At 34.5% G+C, this 13,064-nt stretch overlaps 1 protein-coding gene across 8 annotated transcripts in view; it reads left to right on the top strand.

Moving 5' to 3' along the window:
• The window catches only part of ARHGAP12 (Rho GTPase activating protein 12), a 111,090-nt gene extending 106,160 nt beyond the window's left edge, over positions 1-4,930 (top strand). For all 8 annotated transcript variants that reach the window (XM_057498355.1, XM_036912220.2, XM_036912221.2 and 5 more), the window contains 4 exons: positions 1,139-1,216; positions 1,308-1,442; positions 1,668-1,770; positions 2,576-4,930. In XM_057498355.1, coding sequence (XP_057354338.1) covers positions 1,139-1,216; positions 1,308-1,442; positions 1,668-1,770; positions 2,576-2,750 — 491 coding nt within the window. In that variant the 3' untranslated portion in view covers positions 2,751-4,930. The remainder of the gene's footprint in view (positions 1-1,138; positions 1,217-1,307; positions 1,443-1,667; positions 1,771-2,575) is intronic.
• Positions 4,931-13,064: the final 8,134 nt, after the last annotated feature.

Raw genomic sequence — 13,064 nt, 5'->3', positions numbered from 1 at the left:
AACGTTGTTCACTTCTGGTTGATGAAGTGTATAACTTTCTTTGAAGCCATTTGAAATTGACATTTGCTTAAATGAAGGAGTGGTGATTGAGAAACTGAGTTTATTAGGGAGTGATTTGACAGCGTGGAAGACAGGAGGTTGTGTTTACTTTCCAAGAGAAAGTTTTCTTATGTTTATAATAAAAATGAAATGACGTTTAAAAACTGTTAAATCAACTGTAAAGTGTCTAAATGGACAAATCCTTTTTATTTCATTTCCTGCTGAAGAAGCCTTAAACTGACTTCTATTTTGATTAATTTTAACATGTTTATAATATTTATACTAATTTTGTATAAGCTAATGAAATCATGACTGTAAATACATTTACTTGTATCTCTATCATGAAAAATCATCTTCTACAATTAAAATATTTGCATGATTTGTAAATTTCTGCCAGTGTTAGATCTCATTTCTGACATTTCTCGTCAACATGACAATAGAGACACCATGACTTTATTTAAAGTTATAGGAATAGCACATTAATGTGTTTTGTTAAATGTGTACATTATCATTTAGTGAGTATTTGAATTTTTTTAGGCTTAGTTGTATGAATTTCAAATGATTCTATCCTGCATGTAAAAGAAATTAATAAACTATGTAAAATGATCAATAGTTTTAATAGAACTATTATTTTAGTTGCTAGCTTATATTAAGTTTATTTATTACAGGCATTTAATATGACAAACCTTTTTAAGAGTGCTTTATTTAATAAGTATATTTACATTATAAAATGGCATGCAGAAAAAATGGGTGGGCTGATTTTATCTGCTGGCTTCCTTTACTTTCTGAACAATCCCCAGGTGCAGAAGTTTATCTTAAATTGTTAGTATTTCAAGTTTAATGAGATGATTTCCTTGAGATGATCCATAGCCTACATGGTAATAGAGCAGAATTGTTGCTGTGTATTAAACAGAATCCAGAGTGTATCTCCGTGTTAACACCTCTCTCACTGCCAAGCATCTATAAAAAGCCATTAGAGGAAGAGAATATTTGCTCATTTGATTTCAAGTGAGAATTAATGAATAAGGATTCTGAAATATGCAAGCATCTTTAGGAGAGACAAAGAGGTACTTTATACGTAAAAATATTTGTCTCTTAGGTTTGGATGTTGATGGGATATACAGAGTAAGTGGCAACCTTGCGGTAATCCAGAAACTGAGATTTGCAGTCAATCATGGTAAGATCATATTCTCTGTTGTTATGTCAAAAAAAAAAAATCACTCATAACTTTTAATTTTAAAAAGTTTTCTATCCATACTGTGTTTCAGATGAGAAATTGGACTTGAATGATAGTAAATGGGAAGATATTCATGTCATTACTGGAGCACTCAAAATGTTTTTTCGAGAATTACCAGAACCTCTTTTTACATTTAATCATTTTAATGATTTTGTTAATGCAATTAGTAAGTATGTCTTTCCACTCAGTTTTTTTTCCCGAATGTTAAAAATCCTCTGTAACGATTAAGCCACTACATTCTGTTTGATCTTTGAGTTTTTCTGAAACAGTTTTACTCCAGAAATTTAAAATGTGACCACCAGATGTCACTGTGTATTACCAAATATTAGGTCTAAAATATGTCACTGCTTTCAGTTTCCTGTAAAATCTCTAGTTGTTAATCCTTTTTCAGAACAAGAACCAAGACAGCGAGTCCCTGCTGTTAAGGACCTAATCAAACAGTTGCCAAAGCCAAATCAAGATACAATGCAGGTTCTTTTTAGACATCTCAAAAGGTAAGAGGCTCACAAGAAAGAAATAGTAATTAGAGGGAAAAGGAAAGAGAAACGCAGTTAGGAGATGTGATGTAGAACCCGGGGTTGCTCAGACTCTGGTTCAGAACCTAGCTGTGCTACTTGAGCTCTTTGCAACTTGAAAAAAGAGAACTCCTTTGGACATCAGTTCCTCATAAGCAGAATGGTTTCGTATAAAGAATACATTAAAGTAAATATTATATCTGAAACATATAATGCCTACCTAACACATGTTCAGAAATTGTTGCTAAAGTCAATTAATATGAAGATGAGACTGGTATTAAATGAGGAATATTAAATTACCTTAAAATAAAGCCCTCATGGCTATACTTTCCTTCTAATAGAAAGACTACCAGACTACTACAATTATTACTGTGAGAAGTTTTTTTTTTAATAAATTAAGTAAAACTGCAAGTTTAATCTCTGTGCCCTACTGAAAATTTTTTCCCCTATCAACTTAGAAATCATTATTACCTGAATTGTAACTCACTTAAGCCTGTCTTATTTTAAACATTAAGCTGAAATATCACACATTTGATGTTTGTTAGAGTATGTGTAATCATACCTCTCAGCTGTGTTTACCCAAAGCTCACATGGCTTTTGGACTGAGTTCTATTAGGTTAAGTAGTTTATATGGGCCTTAGGAAAATGAGCATTAGTTCTCATTTCTAAATGCAAACTATGTTTATAATACAAGTTGAAGAATTTTGCCTCTACAATTTATTTTATTTTTATTTTTGTATGATATTTTAAATTTTTCTCTTTTAACTATTTTTTTCCCTTTTAGAGTTATAGAAAATGGAGAGAAAAACCGAATGACCTATCAAAGTATAGCAATTGTTTTTGGCCCCACTCTATTAAAGCCAGAGAAAGAGACTGGTAATATAGCAGTTCATACTGTTTACCAAAATCAGATTGTAGAATTAATTCTTCTGGAACTAAGTTCCATCTTCGGACGTTGATTCTTATTGAAGACAACCTGTGGAATAGAAGCTGGATTCCATCAAATTTCAGATCCTTATACGTGCTGTATTTTATTTTTGGACCAAGCAGTGACTCTTTGACTTTGCACTTTTTGGAGGGATGAGAAGGGAATGGGGGAGTCGAGATACGTGTTAGACCCTTTTATTTGCTGCTTTGTTGCAAGTTCATAAGAACTGTGTAATTTTGAACTAATTTTATCCTTAATGTTTGCATTTCATACTCTGAATTTCAGTAAAAATCAAAACTTGCGATTCTAACCAGTCATACACACTGGATGATTTGGTAAGAAAACTACTTATTTTTTTTCCCTCAAACTGGATAATGTAGAATTTCTTAAGATTTGTTAGATTCATCACTTGATAGAACAATACTTACTATTAGTTATTTTGAAAACGCTCTTGGGCATTCTAAACAAAATGAAGTATACCCCTTTTGAAACCTGCGTGTTTCTTTTTCAGGGTTTCCGCATGCAGTGGCAGTCTAAGTGCTAAAATTCATTGTAACCCATTGTAATCCTTTGGATATCTTAGTGGCTTGTTGGGGCAGCACACTAATATTACTTAAACACTGTGATATACTGGAGTTCAATTTAGCGTTAAGTCAGTTCAGGGTATTTTTAGGCTGTCTGTGCTACGCTGATATGTAGCTTAACAATCCTAATTATATCTAGTGCCATACTGAGTTCTTGGTATGACCCTGTGGAAATAGACATTATTTGATGTAAATATACGCTAAGGACTTAGTGACCTTTAGCTTATGTATATAATTATGTTGTATAGTCTCAGAGGACATTCTAACCCTACATTTCTAATCATGATATTGGTAATCTTTTCCATGAATATTAGGTTACCTCCAGATATAGGCTGTTATTTGAGAAAATTAACTGTGTGCACTTTCAGATTTTAATTACATTTACAGGCAAATCACTGTAATGCAAATGGTACTGGAAAAATACTGAATAGACTTGCTAAATGGTAAATGCACTACAAGAGGAACCTTTAGGTTATTTAATATGTACAGAATACATTAGAAAAATTTATTACAGAATTCTAACTCTGCAGTATGAATAGTGGAAAACCATATGTAAATTAGATGGATGTCAGGTAGAAAATGACATTGTTAAATTCAAGAATTTCTTTTTACATTACTAGTGTAGATTGATTTGTATAATAAAACAGGGTTTGGAAGGTTTTGTTACAGAGAGCATGGTCTGTTGAAGATATTTTAAAAGGTATTTTTCTAGATTAACTGCTGTATATGAAATGTCTAATCTAAATAAAGAAAACTATAAGAGGTTTAAAGATTTTTCCATTGGAAATGTGCATTTTGGTTTTTGATTTTTTTGTTTTTGTAGTTACTGGCATACTGTTTATACCTCATTTTAAAAAATTAACTGAATCCACTGTTTCCTGTGGTAAATATATTTTCCTCATTTCACACCTTATCTGCTCCCCACCCTGTCAATACCCCTCCCCTACCAACCCTAGTTTTTATTTCTTTATCACTTTTTGAAACTGAATGATTTATAACCAAGACTCTTTTTCTTAGAATTGCATTTATAATTTATAGATTGCTTTCCTTGGGAAACAAGTGTTTTTTTTGTATGATCTGGCAAAAACTCCTTACCTGAGTTTGTTGTAAAAATAATTACTTGTTGTTGTGATCTTGTTAAATTGATAACAAACCAAGCTACATGATAGCTGTGGGAAAACAGATTTTTTGGGCAGGGAGAAAAAGCCCCCAAATAAGAATGTTTGTATTTGCCTAATGATGTCCTTAACGATACAATATGCTTTAGGACTGGCCTATATAGTGAATTTATGCCAGGAAAACAATTAGATTCAAATCAATGATGTTCTTCTCTTGGTAGTTATGGACATATCATAGATTTAAATTGTCCTGTGTTTCTTGTTTCAAAGTACATATGCATGTATGTGAAGTATTAAATGTTTTCTTAGTCTAAAGCTAATCAGTTTATTGTAATACTGTATGTCAAGACAGTGAGATCAGTGTCTTGTGTTTTCATCCTTTGTGAATTAAAAATTCTCACTTGTTTTTTGTAGTAACAAATCCAGTAATATTTTCCTGTTTTGACAGCTTTATTTTTAGTAGAAAATATATTAAAGAGTGAAATAAATTGTCAGCTGGATTTCATTTACTAACAGGCCTTCCTTCAGAATGTCATTAAAAAAAGTAGTTGGAAATTGAAAGAACAAGAATATTCCAATATGTTAGTACATTTCAGTTAGAAGAAAAATACTTATTTAAATTTTACAGCAGTAAGAAATTTTACCTTTTACTCAGGAAAGTTACTATGAAAAATCTGAAAAAATGATGCTGCCTTTTAGACTGGGGCAAATCAATAGATATTTTTTTCTTACATGAAAAGCACAAATGGAATGATTCAGCCAAACTTTGGGCTTAGATGTGTTACACACACACACGCAAATGTGTGTGCACACATGCCAAATGAAAACTCATAAATAACAATATAATGGCAGATACCTGGAGACATTTATACTGTTCAAGTTTCATCCCATGCTGCTTTGTAAGCCTGTAATATTAGATGTGAAGATAGCAGTGGGAGGAAAGAGAGTTTATTCCCGAACTGTGCCAAGAGATTTTTTTCCAGCTCATGGGAGAGACTTCTAATTAAACATTTAAAGTGAACATGTAGCTTCCCATGACACTAATTTCTGCAACATATTTAGACATTTAAAAGATACACAGAGGAGTCTACAATGTGTCATTTTAGTAAAGAAGAAAATAAATCAATTGAGCGTCATGTGCTCACTGGTCTGATAAAAGTCAAATGTGCAAGTATTGCATCTATATGGAAAATTGAAAATGGATAGAAATAATATGGAGTTTACTAACTCCTGCCATCAGCTCTAATGTTCCTCTTTTATAGAAAGCACTTATTGAGTGCAAGACTAGGTGTTAATAGGGACTTTAACCTGTATGTTACCATCCTGGAGGTGGGATACAGTTTTTTTTTAAACAGTATTTCAATATGACTAATATAGTCCTGTTAAATGCAACTTTGGTTTTAAACAACGGTGACAACAAGAAATGGCAAAGGGGCTGCAAAACAGAATCAACAGTCTTACAATAATGGTTCATTAGAATCTATTGGAAATTCACAAGCTGTGAACCCAGGCCAAGCAGAGTCAGATTTAGTATTCCAGAGAAGGGGGAGGTACGGAATGCCTAATGAGACATTCTGTAACTACTAGAGACAAGGGAGTTCTCCTGAAGAATCTCAATTAGCTTTCTCAACTGAAGTTTTGTGGGCCAGTGGTGGCTATAAATATATTCAGCTGGTTGAGCTTTTACAAATTAGCCTGATGTGAGTATGGCACTTAAATGAACCCTTTCATTTCCTCCATTGCTTCCCTTCTCCCACAGGAAGAAAAGGAAAGAAAAAAAAGCACTTTCACGGTACTCTGATAAACACAGCACTTGTAGAGCAAGGTAACTGTTAACAAACCACTACAATACACATTTAGAAAAGTCTGGTTTCTTTTTCTCATCAGCCCTCCCCTCCCTTTATTTTACTCTCTCAGCGTTTTCAGAAAAGCAGTTCTTGGTAAAGATTTTTAATTACTAAAACCAGTAGCCAGATATTTCAGGTAGTTCCAATAGTTGTGGCTCTTAGGAGTAACATTGAAACTTGTAATGTCATGCACCTTGGACTGTTGATGAAATTCATAGTGATGTCAGAGTGATAAATGAAGCTCTTATCAATATGGCCTCTGCAGAGGGAGGTAGAAATGACTACCATAAGGTCAAGGTAGGCTGACCAGTGAAGACCTAGCATAGCATTCAAGGCATCTTTTCTTCTCCTGGGTGTTTTTGAGATACTGTTTTTATTTAGGCATAAGAAGTGGGAATGTTAGATACTCATGTAAAGCTGAGTTTTATCAGTTGATAAGGCAGGATATGACCAATAAGGGCCTTCACATTCATAGTTTTATTTTACACAGGTCCAGAATGGTGGCGAATGCCTCAAGCCATATGGTTGGTTAGAGGTGCAAAATGATAAGTGTAAGGCTTAAAAGGAGGACTTATCTTGATTAGTTACATTGTTCCTACTTAAAGTTTGTGATCAATTTAAATTAAGCATATTCGGGCATGTTCAGTATAATTTGAGGAAGAAACAAGTAACTTGTATTACGGGCATCTGTTTTTAAGCTAAGTTAATTTTTATTCACCTAAAATTAACTTCTGTTTCTCATATATTATGTACATTTGTTATGAATGTGGAGGTGGCAGGGGTAGGTATTGCTTTCTGCTTGTCTTCCCTAATCCTAGTTGTATAGACAATAAACCAGCACCTGTCTACCTCCCCTCACAAATAATCAGACGTCAGTGGTTGCATTTCTACCTGCTGCTGTTCTTAGATAGGCTGTTGTGTACATTAATCTGTTTAGTATGGATAGCAGCTTTTCTTGTGTTCTAGAACTGTGCTGTCCAATACTGTAGACACCAACCATGTGTAGTAATTTGAATTGCATTAGATGTACATGAAACCTAAAAATTCAGTTAGTCACAGTGGTCACATTTCAAAAATTCAGTAGTGACATGGAGCTAATAGCCACCATATTGGACACTGCAGAGGAACATTTTCATCCTCGCAGAAAATCTCAGTGCTGTTCTAGAGGGTTGGTTGTGAGGAATAACTAATTGCAAAATGCAAAATTCTTTGAAGAAATACATGGCCCTGAGGCTTTATATAGTACTTCATAATTCTCCCTCTTGCTTGTCTCAAGAACTTGACACTAGAAGTCTTAAAAATCAAGAAAGAAAATACATTTTTATAACAGGTCTGCCAAATTTTGAATATTTGTCCCCCTGTGTGCTTTCTTCTCATGGGGGCTGAAAGGAGTGGTAAATGTGATTTGACTGCCAATACAACTCCATCTAAGTGCTTGCAATTTGGAAGAAATCAGTTTGAAACTGTGGCTTAAAAAAACCCACAGTTGACATTATTCTATGGGAAATTTCAGAATGCTGTACTTTGAGATAATTCGCATTTCTGAGGTTTATGTCATAGTATTCTTACAGTTAGATTTTAGGAACTTTCACTTTGTTAGGAAAGATTTTCTGAAATCCTATTTTAGAAACTGTGTCGAAACAATGAAAGAAATGGTTCTAATTAGAGCTTTCCCTTGGGATCTAAGCTACTTCTCCTTGTATTTACTTCTGATTTTTAATAAAATCCTAGGTGAAGTAGGGGAAATCTACATACAAAATTTCTCTTTAAATGGAAGCTGAAATCTAACCACAGTTACAAGGAAATTGTTGGTGCTATGAAAGTGAATTAGTAGCTCTGCACATGATTTCACCAGATGCTAAAGTGGGCTGTGATGTTGTATATAGATGCCATCGACTAGTGGTCATTAGCAGTTTTGTTCTTGTTTTAATCAAAATTAATTTTTTTAAAGGCCCACCAGGCCAAATTCTTTCAGAGCTGGTACTTCTATGCTTAGTTAACAAATACAATACACTCATTGAAGAAGATGCTACTGATATATTTTCAACCCTGTTGTAAAGGCTTTCCTATTAATAAGTTTCTTAAAGTTTCTAAGTAGGGAGTGTAATAGTTTGTTAGTAACTCTACTAACCCAACCCACTGGCAAGATGCTTTAGTTCAAATTTAAGCAGATCATGGGATGAAGAAGCTTTACCATCTGATAAAATTAACTCACTAAACTGTCTCATTAAGAGGTACACTGAAACACTGGGGCTTCTTTCTGTCGTCTTCTGCCTTCCCTCTGTCTCCTCTTCCCTCCCCTGTTTCACCAGTTGCTGTTGCCTCAGTCGAAGAGTGACTACTCACAGAGGCTGTATTAGGGTTCAGGGAGGCCCTGGTGTCCAGTGTGTACAGGTTCCCTGGAGAGGATGAACTTAGAGGAATCCAGAGGCTCCATGGAGCCAGCACAGCTGTGCTGAGCAGGATACTAAACCTTTACAGGGGGTCATCCCAGTGTCATTGGATGATACAGTCTAACTGTGGGGGTCTCTGAATTCAACCCCTTATGTTAGGGAACCAAAGCTGATGTAACATTTCTGACATCTGGCTACATTTTAGGCTTGCCTTATCTGATCATGTCCCTTTCCTCTGACCTATTACCTAGGCCATGTTGATTGCCAGTAACCACTGTACCTTCTTACCTATCTTATCACTCTTGGAAATGCCTGCAGCATATTTGGTTGGCATTAATGGTTCCACAAAGCCAGAGTCAGACAGTATGAAATTGCTGTTTTGAGTAATAGTACTGAAACGTCTTCCACTGAAGAAGAGATTGGGAAGAGTTTAATATAAATAATCTGCTAAGATCCCATTTATTCATTCAGCAAATTCAGTGAGCTTGTTTTAGATATTTAAGCTTAGCGTTAATCTCTGAAGATCCAATGGTAAGCAAAACAGAATCTCTGCTCTGATGTTTCTAGTCTTGACATTGGTAATATGATAGCTGGTATGTATTTAATTTTGACGTATACCCATATTGAATAGATGAACTCAAAATGGTCAATCTCAGTAGTTTTACTAATGTGCCTTCCAAGTCAGCTAGTCATGCTGTGGTCATGCCAATCTACTGGGATTGAGCTAAAATTTTTTGCTGCATAATTGGATAACAGAATGACATAATTCTTTAATACTTTTGAAGTAAGGCAAATTTGTCAAATACAAGAAATGTTGACAGCTTTAATGAAGCATAGTTTCAGTTATGAGGCTTTGTTTTAAACAGCAAATGGACTATCCTGGTATGAATTGTTAAAATGTAAAATGGAACATTCTCAACTAAAGTGTCAGAAAAAGTATAGATTTAATAACAGTAGTGGTCACATAATCTACATCATACTTCTGTACTGAAATTAAGTCTAGAGAGGATTCTGTAAAGATGGTGGTGGCCACAGTATAGTTTTTCAGTTCCCCCATGAAAGCAACATACTGATATTGACAGCAAAACTAGATGACAGGGTATCCTCACAACCCCCAAATTATGAGCAGGTGAGGACAAAGCACCTACAGTGCCAAGATTTGCAATGGTACTGGTGTCTGGGAGAGAGAAACAAGAAAGAAGCAGGAGGGTCACAGCTGATGGACCTGAGAGCTGGAGATCAGCAGTATGACCATGCCTGAAGGGTGGAAACACTCTCCCCACTGGGAGTTCTCAAATCAAGGCCAAATTCCATGTAAAATTCTATGAAAGAATAAGAAGCAGAGTAATATCCCTCTGGAAAATGGAAGCATGCCAGAAACACATGCCCATAAAGAAAACTGTAACCTATTGCAGAATGAGTTCAGAGTTTTGAGGAAGTGATGTAAGGCAGAAAAGCACAACATAAATCAACTGTAAGAACTAAGGTGACAAGATTCAAAAGCATTAGAAATAAAAGATTTTAGAATTGTAAATAGAAACATGACAGCAAGTAAAACAGATAATGTCATAAAAAGGAAGTATGAAAAGAAAAATCTTTAAGTTAAAAATGAAAGATTTAAAGATTTTTTTAAAAGATTAAAAAGAACATTGAAGATAGGCACAGGAGATGAAACAATAGACATTCATAAAAAAGAAATCCAAACAAAAGACAGTAAAAATAGCTCAAGAATACCCTCCTGAAATTATGTATTGAAAGAGCACACCAAATAATACTGACCTAAAATAACCCCAAGATGCATTCTAGTGAAATTATTGGACTATAAAGAAAAAGAAGAAAATCTTTTGGGAATCCATTTAAAAAGGGCATGTGACTTGTAGGGGAAAGTATTAGATTATCAGAATTTTCAACAGCAACACTTCATTCCCAATGAAAATGGAGCAATATATTTAAGATTCTCAAGGAAAGAAAGAAGGATTTTCTAGCAATTTCCATCAAAATTGGAAGAGGCATAGATTATTATCACATAAGAATTAAATACTCCTCCCATGCTTCCATCTTTTAAGAATCTATTACAGGACAAGTTTCAGACTACCAAAATGTCCTTGGGACATTGGCATAGGACTGGTGGTTGAGCATTAAATATTTAATTGCTTATAGAAATAAGATTAAATGAGGACCAACAGGGAGACTATATAGGCCTTAATGACTACCTATTCCCTTGCTAATGAAGATCTAGTCCCATTTTTACAGTGGAAGAATAGGAAAACATATGCAAAAAAAATTGTTTTAATGTTTTCAGCCATCATATTGGTGTGGTATTCTGATTGTTGTGTATATGCAATAGGACATTAAACAAATGCATACTTCTGGGAGAGTCTAATTCTGTCATCCCCTGAATCTTTGAGAATCAGGATTCTCAGAATAGAAGAAAGGAGTCACAGTTGCAATAAGTAAAATCTATAGTCTTTAATTTGAATTGGGAGTATCAAGGTGAAGCCGTGAGAGAATTTATCTATCTAGGTGTACATCTATATAATTTACTAACTCTCCACTGAAGAGACCTAGGAAAAATGACCAACCCCCAGAGCTTCTCTAGCACCTACCTAAATTTTGACCTTGACATATAATTTCTCATTAAAAGAACCAGTCTTTTTAGAGATATAGCTGATTCCAGGTCTGGTACAGAAATGTACACAATGACCCTGGAAGATCTTGTCATAATGGATAGCAAGGAAGCTATGAAATATTACTAGGATCTTGACAAAAAGGATCTGAAACTTAAAAAGGCTCCCACTGGTGAAAGACAGGATAGCATAAGCTTCAATGATGAGAACAATTGCTATGAATTAAGACCCATTAATATATTTTAGCCCATGAATTCATCCTTAAGAGGATGGTACAGAATCAATATCTTGTAAGCTAGTAAGTAAAGGGAAAGAAGCATTTACCAGTGGCACTTGGCCACTGGTAACCAAATGGCAGATAAAGGAAAGGATCTCTCTATACAGGAATTCTAACTAATAATTTGAAATGAAATGATATAATATCACCCATTTTGTGCCCACTCCATTGAGTTAATAAATATAGATATTAACCATCATTGGCTACTAGTGTCATAAAAAGAGAAATTACGACTCTTGATGAAGAACACAAGACCTCTTACAGTCTTGTCAAAGGAATTACCCCTTGAATCTGGATCAGTCTTTGAATTCAGCTTCCAATTTGTAGGAAATACAGAGGACACAGAACTACATCTTGTGTATGAAATCAAGAAAATCCAGACTCAGAGACTAAAGGTCAAGGTGCTTGCATTCTTCAACAAAAAGCAAGCATTGTAAGGAAAAGAAAGGGATGGAGAGGGACCCTCTAGATTTGTATAGGTTTTTGTTTGTTTGTTTTTAGTTGAGATGTGGGTAACATTTAAAAACGAAGACAATAGTCAAAACATTTATTATTGTGTTACATATTCCTTTTAAACTTAACTTTTTTAAGGTTTTACTTTGTGTGGTAGAAATACTAGATAATGGTATGCTTTTTACAACATAGGAATTTGGAGCTGGCCATAATGCTGATATTTGGACCAAATCAAAGATTGTTTACTGTTTTGTTGACTTGTCTAGATTGAAGAAGGTGATGCGGAAAATATTAATACAGACTAAACTTAAAAATGTGCATGTAGCCTTTACCCTGTGAATAAAACAAAAATTGAGGAAATATTCTTCCAGCATTAAACTATTATCCAGTTCAACAAAGAAGTACCATCATTGAAAATCCATCCTTGACAAATGAATGAAGTTCTTACATATGTGTTTGTGCACTTTTGTGTTACTCATTAATGTAAGTGAAAATGTGAACCAAAATTCATACCAGATTATACTCATTCATCAACTGTAATCACAGGATGGCTGCAAGAGTTTGGCAAAAATAAAACATTCTTTGAGGATAAATTTGTTAGGTGGAATTTGCAGTAAAAGTATTGTAAATCATATTCATATCAATAAAATTGGATATAATGTGTGTGTGTGTGTGTGTGTGTGTGTGTGTGTGTTTTGTGCCAGTTCTTAAACATTTACCAGCATACACTGGGAGTTTGGTAACTGCATAATAAGTGTTAATTGTTTTTACTGTCAGTTTTAAGTGTAACAGTAACAGAATCACACGTTCCTGGGAAGGAATGATGTTCATAAAGACCAGAAAGAATGTTTGGCAAGAAACTAAACTCATCAAGTTGGCTTAAAGTAAATTCTCAAGGGAATGACAGGAAAGCACATATATAACCCCTGAACTGTAAGAGGGAAGAACTGTAACAGAAGCACCATGGTGGTAGCATACACAGCAATGGCCTTTCCAGGACAGCTGCCTGGGCCCCATGTTTTGCTTTCAGGTATCTGTGATACACA

Source organism: Manis pentadactyla, chromosome 3 (assembly GCF_030020395.1).
Source record: "Manis pentadactyla isolate mManPen7 chromosome 3, mManPen7.hap1, whole genome shotgun sequence".
Taxonomy (NCBI): Eukaryota; Metazoa; Chordata; class Mammalia; order Pholidota; family Manidae; genus Manis; species Manis pentadactyla.
This window is presented reverse-complemented; position numbering and strand designations above follow the sequence as displayed.